At 29.8% G+C, this 23,896-nt stretch overlaps 1 protein-coding gene across 1 annotated transcript in view; it reads right to left on the bottom strand.

The window, feature by feature from the left end:
- The window catches only part of LOC111620262 (neuronal membrane glycoprotein M6-b-like), a 36,245-nt gene extending 18,236 nt beyond the window's left edge, over positions 1-18,009 (bottom strand). The window contains exons 1-2 of the mRNA XM_023362157.1: positions 17,778-18,009; positions 7,842-8,010 (exon numbers count right to left, since the gene is read on the bottom strand). Of these exons, the coding sequence (XP_023217925.1) occupies positions 7,842-8,010; positions 17,778-17,862 (254 nt within the window). The 5' untranslated portion in view covers positions 17,863-18,009. The remainder of the gene's footprint in view (positions 1-7,841; positions 8,011-17,777) is intronic.
- Between the last annotated feature and the right edge of the window lie 5,887 nt (positions 18,010-23,896).

Raw genomic sequence — 23,896 nt, 5'->3', positions numbered from 1 at the left:
CCAGATATTGCTCCCTCAGATTATCATCTTTTTCATTCATTGCAGAATAATTTAAATGGCATAGAATTTCAATCTCTAGAAGGTATCAAAAATCACATTGATAATTTCTTCAATCAGAATCCCACCCAATTCTACACAGACAGAATTATAAAACTACCCATCAGGTGGCGTAAGGTTATTGAACAGAAGGGTAAATACATTGTGGATTAAACATTTTTATTTATTTCAAAATAGTATATTTTATTTCTTTCTAAAAACCAAATGAACTTTTGGTTCAACCCAATATTTCTGGAAATAGAGCAATGCAGATTGCATGATGCAGGGTTTCTGGAAAAAAGTATCTCATGTATCAAATATTTCATTGCTTGGGACACTATTGCCTGTATATAGTCAAGTAATAGTCAATCCCATGTAAAAGTCGGCCCTCTATTTTTGGCCAAAAAATCTGGATTTTTTAATAGACCCTGTGTAAAAGTCAACACTAGTATTTCACAGACAACAGGTCAACATTTGCCAGAATCTTTTTCAATAAGAACACATATGAAAATTAAATATAAAAATTCATATAATTCCAGTTTTATATTTTTTAAAAACTGTTAAAGAAAACAGACTGCTTTTTTCTGCAGAACTTTTACTATCACACCTGAAATATGGCAGTTGATTAGAATTTAAACCTACTTTTAAAGTCATACTTTGATCCCCTTAGCATAATAAATTACTACATTGTGCTTCTAGCTGGAAGAATATTCCTGTGTTATTAAAAAAAAACAAATATCTTCATCTTAACTTGTAAAGAAATCACTTGATTACTTGATTTTCATGTAAATAAAAAATTTTTTAAATTTTGCTTTCCTATANGACCCTGTGTAAAAGTCAACACTAGTATTTCACAGACAACAGGTCAACATTTGCCAGAATCTTTTTCAATAAGAACACATATGAAAATTAAATATAAAAATTCATATAATTCCAGTTTTATATTTTTTAAAAACTGTTAAAGAAAACAGACTGCTTTTTTCTGCAGAACTTTTACTATCACACCTGAAATATGGCAGTTGATTAGAATTTAAACCTACTTTTAAAGTCATACTTTGATCCCCTTAGCATAATAAATTACTACATTGTGCTTCTAGCTGGAAGAATATTCCTGTGTTATTAAAAAAAAACAAATATCTTCATCTTAACTTGTAAAGAAATCACTTTATTACTTGATTTTCATGTAAATAAAAAATTTTTTAAATTTTGCTTTCCTATAGCTAATGGGCCCCAACTTAGTTGCCTTTTTTCTATAGGAGTGCCAAATGGGTACTATTACTGTAATTGATTGTGTTTTTATTTTTATTCACTTAGAGATCAGTTGGACTTCTGCTAGTGTTTCAGTATTTTGTATTCTAGCTTGAATTTCAGCCCCTCAAAAGTAGTAGCCATGTAATAGTCGATTCAATAAATTTGATCTTAAAAAAAATGATCTAAAAATTTCACCTTTACATAAGTAACAGAGTATTTTTATTCTATTCAGATAAAATTTCAGGCATTACTTTTATGTAGCTTGGAACAATTCTGAGGGATGCATCCAAAGAAATTCTAAAATCTAATTTTTCTGTGTTAATATATATATGTGTGTGTGCGTGTGTAAAATAGAAAGGACAGACAATGGACAAAATAATGTTTTAGAAAAACACTTTTTAATATTTGAAACTGTTTAAATATGTATAATTCATGTGAATTTTTCATAGTTTTATTGAACTCCCCAGAGTTCTTCAGGTGTTAAATGGATGTCCAATGGAACGCAAAAGCTTTGGAATACAAACATTTGAATCAGACACAGGAGAAAATTTAAAAGAGCCACGTCACGCTTTGCATTCAGATGCCTAGCAGAGACCAACGTTTAAACAGAAGTGTCAATCAGTGCCTGACAGGCCATCAATAAAATCATCTCCTCCTTATAATTAATGCATGTAGAGATGAAACTAGATTTAAATATGTGCACAGCCTCCAACCATCTTAGGTGCTCCATGGGGATGAAGCAAGGATGAGCTGCACCCAGTTGAAGTCTGCCTTGATATCTGGATCTGCAGCAGTTCTCGCAGGTTGCATATCTGCAAGATGCTCGTGTAATCTGATTCCCAAGGAGCACTTAGTTGAGCTGATGTAAACCAGGTACAGTACCTATCGTACCCATTGTCTCTAATGGGAACACTGTATATTCCAGGTAGTCTGTTCAGGTTGGGAGGGTCCTTCCCATTGCAGAGGATGTCAAAGAAAGTCAGGCACCTTCTGAAGTTGACATAAACCAGGCATTTCTTGGCAATCTCAATACATAATGATTTTAAGTTTGGGTTAAATGTAATAGGGACCTGTTCTTCATCCTCGGCTGATTACAGCTCACTGTGTCAACTGTGGGGTGTATGCTGAGTGTGTATAGTAACAACATTCAGTCAACCTATGGGTAATGTTGGGGTACCCATGTGTGGAGGCTATGCACTGTATAAACAGTGCATAGCCTCCACACATGCAATTCAGCAGCAAGAGCTTGGGGAGTAGAGGAATGTGTAAAAGCCCTCCTAATTAAAGCTTTGTATGCCCTCAAAATGTGAATATCAAATTTTAATAACAAATATATATAATTACAAAAAAATACTGTATTATTTATTGACAGTAAAAAAATTCAATGCAATTTTTGACATTGCCTTCCTTTTATAATATTGTCAATACAGTAGAGCGTCGTTTATCCGAAAGAATTCCAGCCGGCAAATTTAAATTTTCACTAGTGCTGTGGTGCTGCAATCTTTGGCTACGCAAATATTTTACGTTTTTTACTAAATTAACTTCTGAAGTATAATTTTTTATTGTTTTTATATTTTTCAATATATTTATTTTGTTTGTACAAAATAAAAAAATAATTTTTAACGATACAATAGTCTTCGTTAGGCTTAACATCAACGAAAATTCAACGCAAAGCGACACGCAACAGAGAAAAATTTCAACATGGGATAGGTTAATATATTTTTTCGTACATAATCGATTATCCAAAATATTGATTTACCAAACAACCCCAGTCCCCAATTGATTCGGATAAACGACATTCTACTGTATCTACTTTTATGGTACTAGTTTAAATTGTAAGAATGTTAGTTAAATGGGAATCACTCAACCTACTTCAGTTTTGATGTTTTCATGCATGAAAAGGATTGTTCATAACAGTATGTACTACCTCACATGCATAAGTTTTCTAGATAAAACAATTTTCTAGCACCAATTATGTCATCAAAGTGTATCCAGTGAAACGAGAATAATTTTTACAACATACTTTACCAAAATAAATGAAAATGTACCTAAAAAATTTTGGGTGCAGTGGGCCACATAAAAATATTAAGTGGGCTGCGGTGCGGCCCGCAGGTTGATCATCCCTGACCTAGGGGGAAGACCCAGGAAGAGGTGGATGGACAAGGTAACTGAGGACCTAAGAAAAAGGATGACGACATAATAATGGTGTTTGCAGAGGAATGGTGGAAAGATAGAAAGAGATGAAGGTCATTGGTCCATGACCCAACCCAGGATTCACTGGATTAAGGGCAAAGAAGAAAAAATACCATATTTACTCGTACATAGGACAAGGTGTGACTTTATAGATCAAAATAAAGAAAATTAGATTTATTAATACAATTATAATTTTCTTTAGTTTAATCACAAGTAAAATAAATATCAAATGAACATAAATGCACACATTTTCCTGCAAAAATTACTGTCATTTTAAACTTTAAGGAAAAATCTTGTAAAATCGACAACATAATTTGTTCACATAAAGCTCAACAATCGGGAACCTTTTTTTTTTTTTGGCCAATTCTTAACAATCGAATCCGCTCCATCAATTACACTTATGAGTTTCTCCGAATTCTGATTTCTGAATAATCATGTTTTCATGTGGGAATGGATTAAAACTTATATCGTGCTCCTGTGTGATTTTGGAATTCCAATATGGAATTCAATTCAAAAGCTTTGCTTTTCCTAATGCTATTCATGTTTACTCCTGACAATATACAAGAATGATTCAAACGACCCGGATAAAACACTTATATTTTTAAATACAAGAGGGTAAGCATCCAGTAAAAATTGCGAATACACAGTTCACAAAAATTATTTGCAAAAATGCAAAGAATCTTTTGCTCGCATTGCTACCTAGGAATTTGAAGCTGTGATAAATGAATAAAAACTAGTGATGTAATGAATATTTGGTTACTATTCAGTATTTGGCCTATTTTTCGCTATTCGGCCGAATACCGAATACCTAAAAACAGAAGTACGAAATAACAAAAACACAGTAAATTAATCATTTTGATATTTAGATTTAATGTTATCAGGTTAGTGTTGTTGTTTATATTTATTTATAACTTATAACATGCACAAAATAAAAAAGAAAATAATATTAGTCACATATATTCACAATTTATAATTACAAAGATCAGCACATGTACACGCCTATTTGTTTGAGAATCGTCACACATCTGAGGGTCTGACCCTGCTTATCCTTCTTAAGCGCTCGTCTTTGCTCTTTCCTTTCTTTTTTCTCTAACATTCTAGTCCACGTATGCCTATACATACATCATAATACACGCTCACGATACTTTTGATTCATCACTTTTTCGTCATAGATTTCCCATTTTACAATTATGTGACTCATAGCCTGGTGATAATGGTGAAAAGAGACAGATAGGATGTCGGTATAAGTCACAGTTATGATTTCACTGATTCGAGATAGCTTGGTAGCCTGAACGGCCCCAGGCTTTTGCTCGTGCACACTAAGTGACTTTCATTACAAGCATTTAGCTTTCCGAAGTCCAAAGTACAACAATTGTTTGGCATTGACAGCTGTGAATTTTGCAGCAATAAGCTGCCTTGACTTGTTCGATTATGCTATCAACTCAATTTCATATTTATTTTCACATTTTCGTGGTCCTTCTCTGTTCTTTTTCCATTATTTGCATGTGTAGGTCATTTCATTGTTATCCACATTTGATATCATCATTTATCATATACTGCCATGATGCTCTTGTCTGTCCACTACAACTGTCAAGAATTAACGCGATTGGTGAAGCGTAGTGATAGCGGGCCAATAGAGAGCAGGGTCCTTGCCATAATGCGGTTTGCGCACCAACTTTCATATGTGCATTAATCAAGCTGAATAGTTTGGCCGAATATTCGGCTATTCGTCCATGCTCCTGGCTGAATATTCGGTATTCAGCCTGAGGCCGAATATACTATTCATTTCAACACTAATAAAAACCTCATCTTATATGCGAGTAAATAGAATATTTAGTTTAAATAACAAAGAAGTTTAGATAGTGTAACTGATCCACTCAGCTGGAAAGTCTTGGAAACCTGGTAAACTATCTTCTTAAAGAAAGGTGGATCCTTTGCTCAAAGAAGAAATGGAAAGTCTCCTAATACTTCTAGAGACAAAATGGAAACTCTCTTCCAGTGATTCACATTCATAGAATGTGAATCACTGGAAGAGAGTTTCCATGGATAAACAACATACTGATGATTCCAGTGATTCACATTCTATGAATGTGAATCACTGGAATCATCAGTATGTTGTTTATCCATGTAAGTAAATCTGTTCATAAGAATGAAATGCTTCTTTCTTCACTCTCATAAAAAGGGTGTCATTTTATCCCTGAGACACTTCTTAGTGTACCCAATTTTACAGTCCAGAAAGTGTTATCTAAGTCACATACTGTCATATTTTAAGACTTTTTCATCGGAGATATTTGGCTGTAAAACAATCCAGTGTCTTCACCTCCTTTTCAATTTCAGGTACAGTGGCATATAAGCTATAAGCTTCTTGCATAGAACAAAGGTTAAAAGTACTGCGCTTTTGTTCTATTTATTCAAACTGATTTGTAATTTATTCCAATCTGAAACAATCCATTCAATTTTCAAATTCTTCACCTGAGGATGACAGATGTAAAAACTGTTGAAAGTACTAGTGAAGACTTTTGGATTTTAGTTTTGGTTTCATTAAATTCATTAACAATGATAGAGTTGCCTATTATTTATATTATCTCTGATGTTGAGTGCCATGAAGTTTTTAAGTCATTCACTGATAAACTTAGCAATAAGAACACCACTTTAACATGGAAAGCTTTATACACAAAACAAACTTTTTCAATTCACTTTATGAGTCTTCCTCAGTTTACATTAAAGAATATCATAAACAAATAGTTTAAAAATTGAATGTGTTACAAGCATTTAAATAGGATGTTCAAAAATAAACAGATACAAATTGATAAAAATATAAAGTAAACAAATACAAAAGATAAAAATACAAATAAAATTAAAATATACAGGTAACCGTAACATAACATGGTAGTTACATTCTGAAAAAGTGCCTTATCATGAAAATCCATGCTATATGAAAAAAAGGACTAGAACAAAACATAAGGTTAGATTCTAAAAGTTTTATAAAAGTATAAATTAGTATACTTTTGTTAAAGTATTACACATTAATATTTTTTCCTTCATTGCTAAACACTATTAAACAAGAATGTTTTCTTTTTGGCAAAATGTCATCTTCTGAGATTTCCTGTTGACCTTAATCTGAATTATCAGTAACATCTTGATTTCTCTCTCCTTTTTTTCATAAAATTTGATATTTTCACTTGCTTGCATTTGCCTAAGAGATCTTTAAAAATTTAATCCTTTTATGTGGTAACTTTCAATTTAATCTGTGAAAACAAAACACAGTGACATCTGATTTGTAGGAAAGCTACAATAGGAAGCTAAGACAAGAAAAAAGAAATAATGTACAATCAGTTCTCATTAAAGAAAACTTGGCAAAAGGCATGAAACAACATTGCCCATGGATTTTAGAAACTTGAAATTTTAAATATGAAAACAACACAAATGTTGGATTTAAAAAAAAACCCCATTGAATGATGCTTATACTTAAAAAAGGTGATGTTTTGTACAAGGATGTCTCCAATATTGCTCTGTTTTGCTCTAACACGGTTTGAGAAATCACGTTAGAGCAAAACAGAGTTATAGGAATGCTGTGTCATATGAGAGATACCTGCATTCATTCACTGTTTTTATTATATTTTCAATAATTGGCTAAAACAATTGAAAATGAATTAAAATGAGTGATAATCAGCAGTTTGTCATTTCATTAATCAGCCAATTACTAATATCAAATTTTGGTCAATTAATTAAGAAGCCAAAGTCCTAAAACAAATGTAAATAGAAACTTCACGAAACGATCACCTAAATGTTTGAGCTATAATTCTACTAATTTAAAGATTAATACAAAGTAATTAACAAATGTAAATAATATTTTTCTGAAGATTTTATATAATTAAGCAATAATGTTTAATGCAGTTTAATAAAAAATTTAAACTAAAATTAACAATGTTAATAATTTTTTTATTTATAAAAGCATTAATAATTACTGGTTAATTTTTAATTTCAAAAAACAAGCCAAAAAATATATGTTTTTACCATTTCCAATTTTTCAAAAAGGAATATAATTCATTTTTTAACAAATTACAAACTTTGCATTTTATAACTAAAAGTATCAATATATAGTAATTATTCATTTATTAATATATAATTAAAATCAATAAAATATAAATTTAAAATTTAAATCTTATTAATAAAAATAAACTTTTAAACTTATAAAAAATTTTATATTTATATATCAAATTTAAAAATTTTGGATAACTTTCAACTTTTGTAATTCAATGTAAATTATTTTATTAAGAGTTAAGTTCTATTATCAATGCAATTCTATTATATTGTAAGTTCTATTATTTTTCAAAATAGATTTATATAATAAAGTTTACCAATGAAATCGATATTTAAATACTTCTTCAAACATTCTAAGGGTAAGAGCAATTGCTCTATAAAATGATCCCAAGAAGATTCCAACACCTGTGCAACATAGAATTGTTGCAATAAGAGTAGCATAGGGTATTCTTGTCATGCATTTCATGCATCCACCACTGCAGCAAGCTGTTAAAAATAAATTATTATTAAAAATCATATTACATTTTAAAATTTTTAACTTAATAATAATAATAAATTTTATATTTGATATATAAAAGTAAAAATCATGTTTAATTAAGGATTAAAATTACCTGATGTACAGTATTTGTCTCTATCATCATACAGAAGATAATTTGGAATTGGATATGAATATAAAGCTAAATTTGATGACTTCATATCTAATAGTAAGTTACAGTTGAAATGCTTTCAGAAAAAATTTCCAGAACTTATATGTATTCTCTTTAATCCAATTAGCTTTATCACAATTATGATCAATAAAAATCTTAGTGATCAATTTTATTTTTATTTAATGATTTATTAGACAGAATGACAAATTAAACAAACAAACCATATTATGTTTTAAAACATTAAATAAATTTTCTGATATTATTTGCCTAAAGCATTTACAAATTAATATTTGATAGAAATAAGTTTTTATTTTATAAAATATATATTACATATGCTTGAGATCGTTTGTGTGTATGTTTTAATTGTAGAATTAGATCTAAATGATGAAAAGGTATTAATTTTTAAAGATTTTCCTCAGATTGAGTTCATAATTATTCTAAATTTGTCTTTATAAGTAAACAACAAATATTTACTACGATTAATGACTATAAATGATCATTAAAGATACCTTACGGCAATGTTCTTAAACCTATTTTCAAACAATAACATAATTGCTGCTTCAAATTTTCAAATGATCCAGCAGATTTATAAAATTTTGTACATTTTAATTAACAAAAAGTAAAACTTTAACTTGTGATTTAACATGAGGAGGAAGTATAAAAAGCAACAGAAAACCACTATGCATTATTACTAATGTAGCAATCTCCATGGGTAAAATGAGCACAAGTAGAAAGAAGAACAGCATTAGAGTTGCAATAATTTCCAACTGCAACACTTTGCCCCCGGTAGGGAAAATAAGGGAGCACCCTAGATTGTCAGTCTGTAAAACTTCCCACAGAGACTCAAGAATTGAAACTTGGAATGTCAGACCTTAAGAAAGGTTGGAAAGCTGTAAAATCTAAAGACTGAGATGAAAATAAATATATTAGACATAGTTGGACAAAGTGAAGTGAGATGAGAAAACACTGTAGAATTAGTGAGTGACGATATCAAGCTTTACTTTTTAGGTGGAAGGAAAGCAACAATTGAAGTGAGGATAGCATTGAAAAGAGAATTTGCATCCTGAGTAAAGTTGATTACATAAATGTCAGAATCCAAGCAGAACCAAAAGATCTGGTACTCATTCCCATATATGAGCCTACCAGCTCTCATTTAGATGAAAAGATAGAGGAAATATATGAACAGGTGAAAGAAATTATGAAAAAGAAGAAAGAAATGCCTGCCTGTTGTTATTAAGAGATTGGAATGCTATGGTGAAAAACACAAGAGATTATATACATGGAAAGATCCTAGGGACAACAATAGATATCAAATAGACCATATACTAATTAAAGAGAGATACAGGAGTTCTATTAAATATGTAAGCACCTATCCAAGTGCAGATATAGACTCAGATCACATTTTACTCACAGAAATAAAAATAAAGAGGAAAAAGACAAATGGGATTTAGAAGATTTGAAAAGAAATAGTGAAATTTTTAGATTAGTATCTGACAGACAGACAATTAAAGAAATAGATGAAGATGATGCTGAAGTACCAAATGAATTGTGGATATCAATGAAGGAAAAGATATGCCACAGCTGGTGAGTAAGTAGGAAATAAAATGGTGAATAAAATGAATGAAGGTAAAAGAATGTGAACTCTGGACACAAAAGACAAAAGTACAGAGAACTGAACAATAAGCTAAGAAAATTGAATTAAATAAGAAAAGAAGGATGATTGAGAAAGCCAAAGTGTCGCTTGAAAGAAAATGAAATTGAAAGTTTGGAGACATCAAAAAGATTTGAACTCATGTATGATAAAGTTAAAGCATTCTGGTTCAGAAGAGCTAAAATAGTAACTATTAGTAACAGAAATGAAGAGAGTATAAATAATAAAGAGAATATCCTGTACAGATGGCACAAATACATAAGTGATCTATACAAAAGATAGAAGAAGAAAGTGATATGGATAAAGATGAAGAAAGAACTCTAGTCCAAGTAGAACCATAGGAAAACAATACATTAAAAAAGGAAAGGGAATGTTGGTGTGTTTTATAGATCTAAAGAAGGCATTTGACAAAATTGACTGGGAAAGGTTGATGAATATTTTGAGAAAGAAAGGAGAAGATTAATATTCAACTTGTACAAATATCAGAAAGCAATAAAGTAGATGGTCAATACAACAAGAAAATCAGGAGTGAAAAGGATGTTAGGCAGGTTGCTACTTATCACCACTTCTTTTCAACATATACTTGGAAGAGATGATTATGGAATATCTAGATGAAGAGTAAAACAGATTTAGTGTTTAAGGTATTCTGATGATATGGCAATTCTGGCAGAGAGCAAGGGTGAAATGAAAAAGATCCTGAATGGTCAGGAGAGGAAATGTGTGGCCTTCAAAATAAAAATTAATATTAACAAAATCAAGGTGCTATGGATCAGAGAGAAGGAAAGATTTTCACCACTTATGTGGATGTTGACTAAGTGGAAAAAGTGAATGGGTTTAGATACCTGGGTGCTTGGCTTGACTCTGAATGCAGAGATGGGAAAGAAATCAAGAGAAGAATCAGTATGGCAAAATGAAAACAATTTTATACAGGCCTCTGGAATTAAAACTGAGAAAAAGACTGGTAAAATGCTATATATGGAGTGTATTCCTCTATAGTGCTGAAACTTTGGACTTTGAGACAATACAGCATTAGGAGAATAGAGGCCCTAGAGATGTAGCTGTGGAGAAGAATAAAGAAAATCAGATAGGACTTCCTCATTTCTCACTTTATTGCTCTAAGAAAAGTGGGTGAAAAAGGAGCATATTAGAGATAATAAAGAGGTGAAAAGCTAGTTGGATGGGACATGTGATTCAAGAGAAATGCTTTGGAATGATGTTATGGAAGGAATGATTGCAGGCAGAAAGGAATGAGCAAGGAAAATTAAAATGGTGGATGACTTAAAAGAGGGTAGTTATAAGAAGCTAAAGACAAGAGCACACGATAAAGTAACATGGAAAAACATGCTCACTGGGCCTGTTATAACTAGCAGAAAACTAAAGAAGAGATACTATATATTATAATTTTCAATTAAAACATGTTAATGATTTACTTAAATGAATTTTCTGAAATATTTATAGTTCTTTGAATCATCTATGTATATATATATATAAAAATGGACGTGTATGTCCCTATATTTCACTTTTCCGCAAAAACTACACATCGCACATGAATGGTGTTTGTATGTGGTGGTCTCCAAGTCTCCATTCGTGCATAGGGGTGGTTGCGTCTCGATAGCTATAAGGGTGCGGGAGATATGGGCTTGAAAGTGGTTGAAAGTGGCTTTCTATTTTGAATGTTTTGTTTAAATTAAATTCGAACATAAAATTTGAATATTGGTTTGATTATAGAATGATTGTAAACGTTCCAGAAACATTGAAAATAGTTCGTTTGACTTGACGTGAACAGGAGACGTTCAGAAATCAAATCGGGAGCAGGTCTCTAATTAGACTGGAAATGGGGGACCTAATTCTTGCATTCTGTGAAAACAGGTAAGATTGGCTATAATGTAATTATCTTAATCTTCACTATCATTACTTTTTAAAAACCCAGCGAAGCGGGTCCTTGCAGCTAGATTCTAGATTACTTAGAAAAACAGTCTTTTATATATATATATAAAAAACTATATTACATACAAATGTACGAACAAATAAAAACCCAGAAAGCGGGTCCTTGCAGCAAGTTTTATTATAAAATCATCTAATCAACTACTATTTTATCAATGCAAAAACTATTTCATTTCATTCATTAAATCTAACAATATAACAATATATTTTAAAATAAATATTTAATGCTAGCAATAAAAAGAGCACTTGATATATCTTAATCATTAATAACACTAACTGCTCTCAAAAAATGACTTTGAAAAGTTCATCTTTAGTTAGCCTATAAATATATAATATTAATAATAGTAAATACTAAAATAAACTAAAAAAAATACAAAATAATGTTGCTGAAGATCTACTAATATAGTTTCAAAAGTTAATCATTCAGTTTTTAAATAAAATCTTCTATTTGATTCTGATGAAACCGTGTTGTAGTTTATGTTGCTTTATGCAAAATCTTCTAGTTCCCTGAAACTTATTATAGGGTCAATGTGGGTAAATATGAGACACTTTTCAAAGCATTTGTAACAGCATTTGTTAAGCATAAGTATTTTGCACGACAAGGTCTACAGATGGTGTTAAAATCTAATGGAGTATTCAATTTTTCTATATGTATGAGAAATGTTGAGCAAAAAATTTTTTCCTGTCTCATATTTTATCTTTTGAAGGTAAAATATGAGATACTGGGAGGTGAAAAATGAGAAATTATATAACCATAAGGACTTGCCTATGCCAACAGGGAGGTTAATAATGAGTACTACAGGTTAAATGCAAGACATTTCTGTATAAAACATTGCTCCATGATATTTAGAAGTAAGTAGATAAGATTAAATATTCATCAGTTTTGAAAAGTGTCTCATATTTATCCATATTGACCCTACTTTTTAGTTTTTCTCTGATAATTGTTTGGCATCTTTATTATTTCATTCAAAACTCACACCTATAAGAACAAAGAAATATTTTTACTATGATACAGAACAACTAAAGTAAAAACGTTTCATGAAAAGTAATGACTGGTGAATAAAATCTGGTATGTCTCATTTTTTATCTCATTTTGAAATGCACAAAACTCAGACAAAAGATAATATATGCTATAAAATCAACTAGCAGCTGAAAGCTCTGTTTATATATTACAAATTTCTAATTAAATATCCATGTCTTTTGCAGACATATACAGAGCAAAAGTTAGTTGAACTGACAGAAAAGTTTTTGCACCTATTTTTGTGGTGTTTCTTAAAAATTAAAGACTCAATGAAACCATAGTCATTTTCATTCAGAAAAGCTATATGTTAAAAAGCACAAAATAAACTTTATTTTGTATTAGTACAGGACAGATCAGACATAGATTAAGTCAAATTTCACAACTGTCTCATATTTTCACATTTTTAGGATTGTCTCATATTTACCCACATTGACCCTATAGAGAAAGGAAAATTATTGAAAGTTATCATCTTTTCAGACACAAGTTCAAATAGGAATGCCTAAAAATAAAAATTAAAGCACTAATTGATGCCTAGAAAATAAAAGAAAACTAGAATTGGGAGAGAATGCAACAGAAGAGAGCTACAGTAAAGGCCTTTAGATGTCTTTAGTTTGCTCTAGTTTTGTACTGTACAACATCTTTGATGGTTCTAAAAAAATTTTGATGAGATGAATGTCTACAATTCATAAAGGAGTTTCATATTTTCTAAAGAGGCTCTTGGTTACTTTAAATAAAAGAAAAGCTGTTTAAAAGTTTGTAACAGAGAGATTAAATCTAAAAATAAGCTAGGAGTTAATCTCTTCTATTATTGTAATTTTGTGTGGTTAACATTTCTGGGGATTTAGCCAGAAATTTATGAGTGTAGACCACTCACATAGACTTAAAAGAGTTAAGTAGGATACTATAAAAATGCAATAACCCATGATCACCAGTAACACATTATTGTGCAGTTTTTCTTCTCAGATCAAATTAATTATAACTTTGTGTTGCCAAATAAATAAAAACATAGTCCTGTATATAAGAATTCTATACACTTCCTGCCTAAATCAGATGGCACTATGGTAAAGTGCCCTCTTGCAATGGAAATTTGAAAAATGTAGTTACAAACATATGTACTTACATCGATGCAACAAACATACAGTGTATCTCAGTTTTCGTCAATAATCCATCCGAAAACAATCGGAAAAATCCAAAACCGATCAATGTAAATCCAATTAACTTGTTCTAGACGCTCCAAAATACAGACCAAAAACACATTTTATAGAGAATAAATATAATGTTTAATACTAAAAACAATAAGAAATTAATACAAAATGAACATAAGACTAATGTAAAAAATGAACGAACATTTAACATGGTATTCAAAGGGGCTGCTGATTCTGGAAAATTTCTTTGGTTCCATGACGGAGCTAAAAGGTAAGAAAAGCAATGTAATTGTTTGGCTTTATATTACCTCTCTCAGCCCTGCAGGCACTAAGAAGGTCTCTTTTAGCAAGCCCATTATGGGTTCAGCCAAGCCCACAATGGGGCAGTCAGGTGGTGAGGGACAGGGCCCGACATATCTGGATGGACCACTTTCCGAAAAATTCCTAAGGATTTTCCTTCAGCATTCAATCCCGAATCCTCCAGAGTGGTAGGCTGCCACCTTGACTGGCTGTCATATAGGAGTTGTTTGGCTAGATGCAGACTAACATTCCCACAACGAGAAACAATGCCAAACTGAGCATGAAAAAGCATGGGTTGCCCTTTGTTTTTGTAAATTTGCAGCGAGATCACATGGGCACACCAATGAAATCTGAGGCAACCGACAAAAACTGAGGCAAATTTTTCACAAAAAAAAAAAGTCAACAAAAACCGTAATTTAATTTCCTGTCATTTTTGAGGATGATATTTTGCAGAAAATCCATTAGAACAGGAAAAAATTAAAATAAATAGCCATTTTCATAAAGTTACTCAAAATATTCAAAATTATACAGCTTTTGGTAAATGTATTCCACACATGCACGTACCTAATTCTAGCTAATAAATTCCAAGTAAATTGCCCAAAGAAAAGTTTATCACCTATATTACATCTCTTTTGATCATCATTAAAATTTAATTTTATAAAAATGAATGTTTTATATTAAAAATTAAAATATTAGTGCAAACTTTTTAAAATCATTTTAATGTTTATTGCAAAATAAAAGTACAGTAATACCTCGACTTATGCTACGAGTACTCCGACTTACGTGATTTTCAACTCTCGTCGATTCGTCTTTTGTTTGAGCGCCACGCAACTCTTGATTACTCACTCCCCCCACACTAGTGTTCAGCTTACATGTTCAGACGTGTCGCACGGAATCGACACATAGCTTCAATTTATTTTGTGTTATTTATTTCTGTGTTTGTGATATCTACGGAGACTTGAGAGACTATGTGGTGATTTATTGTAACCGTGAATGAATCAAAAGACGAGATAAGATTAACGAGAACATTTATTAGCTTACATACAACCGACTTTGATTTTACACAAATTGCGAAATTATACCCTGACTTACGCGGTTATCGCTCAGTCCCACCTATCGCGTAAGTTCGGGGTATTACTGTACAATCAAGATTTGCTGTCATCAACATAGGATGTAAGAGAACTGACAAAAGAATCAACATAAACATATTAACTTAATGGCAATATATTCTTTTTTCAGTTTAATGACCAATGGAAAATGATTAATGCGTTTTACTCATGCAAGGCAAAACTTATAATGCAATACTATACAATGCAGCATCAATACTGTACATTAAATTTATGTTAGTAAATAACCTCATGTTGGCAATATGCTTCATATCACATAAATATCATTACATCAAGTATAGTAAGACTCCAGTTAACACTGATTCGATATAACGCCTTCTGCTCGAAGCCTAAAAAAAGAAGCCCAAAATTTACACCAATTTAAATTATCAAGGTGTTTTATTGAACACAAACCAATCAGAAAAAGTTAGCAAAAAGGTGTACTTTCTTTAAATCTATGTTTGTTTGGTGGAATTTTGGAAAAAATATAATATCACGTATGCCACAGGCAATATTGGCTTCGCTTGGCAAGAATTAACTGATAAATGAATGAACGAAGTGTGAAAGAAGTTATGGCTGAAGGTGTCCAAAAATTCTCAATGAGAAGAGCCTATCGCTGTATCGTTAGATTGATCAAACTCAACCTAATCAATACAGCAGGACTAGATGTAGACGAACAAGATACCGCAAGTTTCTGGTGAAAGTCTTATCAATAACAAACACATCAAAACACACGGCAAAATATAAGACTTACTTCTAACCCAAAACCAAAAACAGTGCTTAGAGTGAAAGACGTACTGTCGAGTTAAGCACCGTTTTTGGTTTTAGGTTAGAAGTAAGTCTGAAAGTCTTTATCAACAACAACCTTCAAGAACTGGCAGAACAATGAATTCATGTGGAACTGGAAAACAGAAATTCTGAAAACAAAGAACCCAAAAAATTTCTCTACAGATTTCCTTAGTAAAAGTTTGGTAACGATAACCGAAATTGTTGATCAAATTGTAGCGAATAATCCAGATTTTGAAAAGAGCACAAAAGTAAAATGAGGCATTTTGGATGAGATCTTCCGCTACCAACATTTGTTTAAGGAAAGAAAAAAGCAACAAATGAAACTTCATGACTTTATTGCAAAAAAAAAAGAACAAGAATTTCAGAAAAGTCAGGACCTTTGTCACAAAAAATGAACTAATTAATATATTATTATACATTTCTGTGTGCATATGTTTATGTGTTATTTAACACATATAATTATACAAATTAATATAAAAATAATTTAAATTAAAGTAAAATTTTTTTATTTTCGGTCGCGTGTTCCCCTATCCCTATTTACTCTATGTTAAAGTGACCTCGTTTAGCGCTTTGTCGTCCAGGAATGCATCCCCGCATTAAGCGGGGTCTTACTGTATATTTAACCCCCTACTCTTGCAGAGTAAAAAATTAATTTTAAATACTGTTTTAGAATACTATTCCAATGCTGTTATTAATTTAAAATTTTTATCAAATTTTGCAAATCATTCAACATTACAGGAAGTTTTAGAAAATCACATCATGAAGAGTACCTCCAAACTAGAACTGTCATATGTCCCAATGCTTGGATTTGTGAAATTTTTCATCCCAATCGGAAAATTTTTTCAAAATAACCTGATTTGCCTATTTTTACCTGAAAATATTCTAATTTGTTTTAAAAAAAGTCAAGTAAGAATTGCAGGTGCTAGGTGTACTCATGTTTTGTGCATATATGCATATATCATCCATCCTTACACACACATACCGTTAGTAATCTGAGGCACATGCATCATGTTCCGTTGGTCCTATGAAGTTTTATGTAATCCTCAATAATGGATATATATAAAAGGCCATAGTCTAACTTCTTTTTCAATTATTATTTTTGACTTTTCTTTGAATTCTATGAAGACCTTTATTTTTAATCATATACATCATATCCAGGTCCACAAGAGAGACAACTGTATGCAAGTCACAAGTATGATTAGATCAATAATAAAAAAAAAACGTTCAATAAATGATAATTCAATAAAATTAATCAATTAGAATTATTCACTTGTTTTCGAGAGTAGCTATTGCCTACCTACTGCCAGGTGTCCATCAATTTTTACCCAAAGCTATACCACTAACAATATCCCTATTTGTTTTGAACTTACAGTAACATATTCCTTTATTTTTTCTTGTATAGGGATAGCCTACAAACTGAGTAGGATGGCAAGGCAAAATATTTAAGGTTTATTCTTTAATAAGAGAAAATATATCTCAACAATCTATTTCAAAAAATTGTTGTATTCAATGATTTGTCATTTAATAATCTCCATCAATGATACTAAGAATATATAGATGTGGCGTACTTTAACAACTATTAGATAGAGAGTAAAATACTTGGAATTTAATATCCAGATATTAAAACAAGAAAAACGAGAAATAACTCACCGTCCCCACAGCAACAAACACGTGCACGACATCCTTTGTCTGATATACTAGAATACGAATAGCTCTTGTTGAACATTCGTGTCATCTTAATGATTTTTCTTAATTGATTACGGTGTAACGACGGTACGATTCAAATTATCAACTTTTAAATTAAGTTTAAAAACCATCCAACGGAAATGTTACCTAACATCAACGCCTCAGACAACAAACTCTACAACGCCATCTATTGGAATAAACATTAATTCTTACCTAGAGTAAACAAATAATTTAAAAAGTTGTTTTACTCTAACGCTAAAAATAATATATCCAACAAATTTAACATAATTTTTATTCAAATATTAGTTTCGGTTTGACAAAATTTCAAATTTAGAAGCGTATTTTATATATTTTCTATGTACAGCGAATACTATCTCGTCTATTTTTTTAATTAATTAAGCAAAGATTTATAATATATTTAAATTATTGCTTGATAATTTTTGAATGTCGAATCTATTATAAGCCTAAATATGTTACAAAATTATAACGTATGAATGCTGTAAAGCAAATATGTTTTAATCGTGTGTGTTTACTCTACTGTACAGATATTACAATATAAATAAATAAAGAAAACGAAGATCAATTAAAATTTTTTCGTAATTAGTTCCGAAAATTTATTTTATTGAGAAATTATTTTAATGAGAATTACTCATTTTATATACGTTTACAGCATTTAAAATTTTAAACCGAACTGAAAATAGCAAAATTTTGCTAAATAAAATAGCTTTTAAGAGAAAAAAGTGGTGGTCATTCATTTGTTAAGCCCTTTTTTTCCACGATAATTTGTCCGTCGTGAACCGAATTTGAAGTCATTAGAAGGTTCGATGACCGATCCAACAAGCCTTTATCGAAACGATACGGTCGAAATAAAGCGTGCTGGACTGTAAAGGTAATATCTATGCAAAGACCAGCTTAATATGTATCATATATTTTTTGAATTGCCAATAATCGCTACGTAACAACCCACAAAATAAATATAATGCAAATGGCACATATTCCTCGCATTTTCACAAAAACAAATAAAATAAAATAATACATTCGCAAGGCTTTCGAAATATCGCATTTCCTGTTAAAAGGATTTGCTATACTGTATTACCAAATTAAATAAAGAACCCGAACTGAATATTTTCGAGATGACTAATTTTATTGATTTTGCAGCAGTGAAGCCATGTACAGTACATACTGAACATTCTTATGGAATTATTTTTAACATTAAATTTAACGGATTTTAAAAATGTATGTTAATTCGGTCGTAATTAATAAGTTACATTCGTTTTACAGTTTTCCTTGTTTAAACCTATTTAAAAAAGCAATAAGCGTAAATATTTACTTATGTTTATAAGTAATTAATTAATGAGTATTAAAAAATATTTTTTAATTATAAGATGTATAAGAAAAATTTCTTTTCGATTTTTAATCTTCATCGATCAAGTTGATGAAAGTGAAACATTTAGGTCAAGCATATCATATTTGACCCAAAATGAAGCGCTTGGATAAATACGGAGGTTACTATATCTCATATGTTATGATCAACCACCTGTAAAATTGTCAACAAATAAAATAATACGGTTATAATGATATAAAAAATTTCATTTTTAATTCAATCATTGAAAAATCATTGACGATGCTAACTAGTGATTTAATTGAAAGAAATTGGATTTTTTTATTCATATAAATTAATTCTCCATATTAAAATCTTACAGTATTTTTTTTTTACAAATATTAAACAAACTGGGAAGTCAAAACGGATGTTAGGTTTAGCAAAGTGTGAATATTCACGCTAATTAAATCAGAGCGTATTACTAGTTCCCGATGAAATTATTCAGTTTGCCCTTGACATTAGTATTATTTGAAATATATATATATTTAATTTATAAATTTTAAGAATGAAGTGATATAAATATAAATTTTATGATTATTATAAAATTGTAAAATATCAGTTTTTTTCATAATTTAATATTTTTTGAAATTTTATTAAAATTTTACTTAATATAAATATAATTTTTTCATTTGATTCTAATAAATTTTGAAGATTAATTCAAAATATAATTAAAATAAATTTCATTGAAATATCGAAGATTCCCTTGCAGGTATTTAGTTAAATTTAAATTTTTAAATAAGATACGCTACAGAAAAGACATTATTATTAAAATATTACGAGATATATAATGTATTTTAAAAATTAACTATGTTATTTTTTGGTGAGTTACACGATTTTTAAAGCAACAAATATTTAAAAACAAGTTGAAATTTGAATAGTTATTCCATAATCTAAATTTGTAACTAAATAACCACGTCTCAAATACCTGATATTAAACAGCTATTTTTAAATTATGAAAATTGATCAACTTACTAAACATTATTTTTTGCTAGTTTATATTGTCTTCAAAAAATATTTAAAATATAGTTTTGAATAATAAAGACTATATTAAAATTAATTCTTTAAAAAATATCCAAAATATAATTTGAATATTTTTTAAAAAATATCCAAAATATAATTTGAATATTTTTTAAAGACTTTTCAAGCAATGTTAAATAAAATATTTTATTTAGAATGTCTTGAATTTGTTACTAATATATATTTATTCTACTAATTCTAACAAAGTATGTATATAATTAGTATTTAATTTATTCTATTTTTAATACCTTTTTTTAACTTAAAAGTTAGACATTTATTTGAAAATATTGTTACAAAAATTATTCAGCAATTTAAAATTTTTTCTCTAATCATTCAACAAATATCTTATATTTTATTCATATAATTAATTACGTTATGTATAAATTTAGTTTAATATCTTAATTATTCAATATTTCACATTTTTAAATTATTTTAGCTATAATATTTAATGTATTAAATACAAATTTATTTAAAATAACTTGACTTTGAGCTTTGTTATTTTTCTACATTTACAGATCATCATTAAAACAACAAAAATAGCGCTATATAATTCTGATCTGTTTAAATTAATTTTAAAACATTAAACTTTAATAATTGTAAAAAAAATTCATCTTCATTAAAAAAACAACTGAAAAATTCTTATTACCAGTATTAGTTTATTTAAATTAAATTATAAGATTTAATTCATGTATACATTATTTATATGTTTATAACACTACTGATTTATGTGGAAAAATAGAAGAAAAAATTAATAGCTTTATAATTATAAATTCTTGTCAACAACCTGTAACGATCTGTGCATCTGCAACTATGTTCATTCAACTGAACAAATTACAAGTGACACTTTCAGCAACAACTATTGTTAAATATAATTAAAGTAATTTTTTTCATAAATGAATCATATATTTGATCAATAAGTGATAATATATATTCTATTATACTTTACTTTTTTTAAATATAGTCCTTATTAAATAATTATATGATGAAGTATGTAATTAAATAAACAATTAAAACTGTATAAATATGCTAATAATATTTTTAAAAAACGCAAAAATAGCATATATATTTTATATCATTTAATATTTTTTACATAATAAAAAGTAAAAATAAATCTTACCCATATTTTAGTCAGAAATGTTTTTTCTCATATGTTTATTTGAGTGTTCTACGTTACTTTCATGTTTACATCAAATATCAATAAATTAAATAAATTAAAATATATATACATTACATTGTAAACGATTAAATTTGCATAATTTTAAAGAATTACTTTTGCCTAAGAAAATTAAGTGGTTGTTGAATCAATCAACAAGTTGTTTTTCATTGCTAAAATCACATATGTATCCCAGCTGTAAACATTCTCCCTTCCTACGATCAAACAACCTCTAGCGGTAGATAAATGAAAATATTCTAAATAATCCTAACATGGCAAATTAAAATTACCGTTAAATATTAGGTGATGGCATTTCAATATTTATATAATTTATTGAAAACATTTTAAACAGTTATCGATTAACGTGAAGTATGTTAATGCTATATGACTATGATTTCACTTATTTTTACTTTTATTTTTTAACTCTATAGCTTTTTAATCCTATTCATCTTGGTTGATTAGGTTCACAATGAAGGTTGCTAAATGGTGAGAGATGAAGTTATCGAAATCCGTCCTTCATCACTTATGAAAAATTCCTAAGGTGTCTGTCACGGCGGCACGGCCTCAAACTCCAGGCCGCAGAACGGTAGGCCTTTTCTGTTCTGACCATTCTTCCATCGAGCTTTACCTATTACAGTATACAGTAGATGGGCTAGAATCGCAATATTCAGCCATTGCGGGTGAAAGATGAGAAATTAATTTCTAAACAACACTACCTATTATAAATTCTGGAGGGATTCGAATTCGGATTTTCACGGTGCACGGTGTGGCAGAGTGCTGTTCGGGCTAACAAAACTGAAATAATTAAATTTTTATAGTAACTTCTAATGTGTTAAGTAAAAGTTTATACTTGTTTTAGAAACATCGTAAACATACTCACTTGTCAGTTTGTGTTTATGCAGTTTATGAGGTTCGTTCGCTTTTAATACATGAAATAACAGGTTTTTAGTAGTTTCATCGGAAAAGATGTTTGTCCATTTTTATTAGGTAATTTAGACATCCAAAAAATACGTTGAAAGAAGAAGAAATTTAATTCAAACTTTATTTAAGAAGTAGAAAAAAAACAGGCAGTTTTACAAGTTTTACAAAAACATAGTCCAACTCAACCAGCTAGAATATACGCTTTTATACAAATTTCGGTTACCAACCGCTACACAATAATTTCAATCATTAGCAGAAGATCTTATTCAAGAGATTTAGACAATTTTACAAGTTTAAAAGGCTGTAGTTCTCTTGGTTTTCAAAAATATACAGTATTCTGTGTATTTCTTTACGCCCCGAATACTGCAAAATTTAAATATGTGTTTTTCGTACATGTCTGAACGGTTTAATTTTTCTGGTTTTATCCAGATTTTGCGGCATTTTGCCCACCTACATAAGGGGCATTGATGCTATTAAATTTTGGTAGTTAAAGGTCGAGGAGATAGAAACATTTAGTAGTGCCGTGTCACATCTTCAGAGGGGTAGAACTTAATGAAGATTTTACTTGTTATTAGCATTTACATTTTTTTTATAAAACTAATCTCTACCTTCAACATTAATCCTTTCGTCATTTTATAATAATTAATATTATAAAAATTTTTATTAAAAAAATCTTATAACAGATGACGCCACACAATTTTATTTATTATGATTAGTAGTATAAGTTACTTTTAAAATAAAATCTCTTAATAGCCGGGAAAGTTATGAAAGTCATTGCTAAATTTTTCTTTCGTTGTTTTTTTCGTAACTTTTAATAATTCTTGGTACATTTCCGTTTCTAGAGCATTTTATGCTTGGACTAAATTTTATTTTCTTTCTACGTTTTTTTCGTTGTTCGTCGGGCAAGATGCCCGACGATTTTTTTGTCGGACAATTTTTTGGGATAAATATTTTTTATTAACGGATGTAGTCACTTCTATGCCTCAGAGTTTAAGACTATTGTCTTTCTGAAGCTTAACAGGATTTAGCAGGCTCTGTTTCTTCACTATGGGAGATTTCCTTTTCTTCTTACAGTATTTATCTACAACGTCATCCCAGGAGGACCTTTTCCTGAGAAACATAGCATATATGTTTAAATTGCAATTTTTTGGTGATGCCCGAAAAACAGTTGCTTTTTCGCAATTTCTGCTATATATTTTCGTCTTATATGCCTAAAAATTTTGCAGCAATTGCATTGTGAAGATCTGGTTATAATTATTGAATCCGCCATACCCTCAGCAATAATGAAATCTATACTAATATTATAAAGAGTAATGTTTGTATGTATGTTAGTTTGTTTGCAGCAGGTAATCTCCGAAACTACTCATCCGATTTCAAAAATTCTTTCACCAATATTTAGAATGGAACTTCAGGGTGGACATGGGCTGTATATTATTCCGTTAAACATGGGAGATGGACAGTTCTTTACGGTAAGCCTAAAAAGAACTTTGCTTCTATTTATACTATTTTAGATGCGGTTTTTTGCATTTTTGATTGCGTTTTAATAGAGTACGTCAACAGAATGTACACTAAGAAGGGATTTTTCGATATTCCCCCCGCGGGAGAGAGGAA

Source organism: Centruroides sculpturatus, unplaced genomic scaffold, assembly GCF_000671375.1.
Source record: "Centruroides sculpturatus isolate CEXI.00-Female unplaced genomic scaffold, Cexi_2.0 scaffold4, whole genome shotgun sequence".
In the NCBI taxonomy this organism is placed as follows: Eukaryota; Metazoa; Arthropoda; class Arachnida; order Scorpiones; family Buthidae; genus Centruroides; species Centruroides sculpturatus.
Note: the sequence above shows the minus strand (reverse complement) of the source record. Positions and strands in the feature narration are given on the sequence as shown.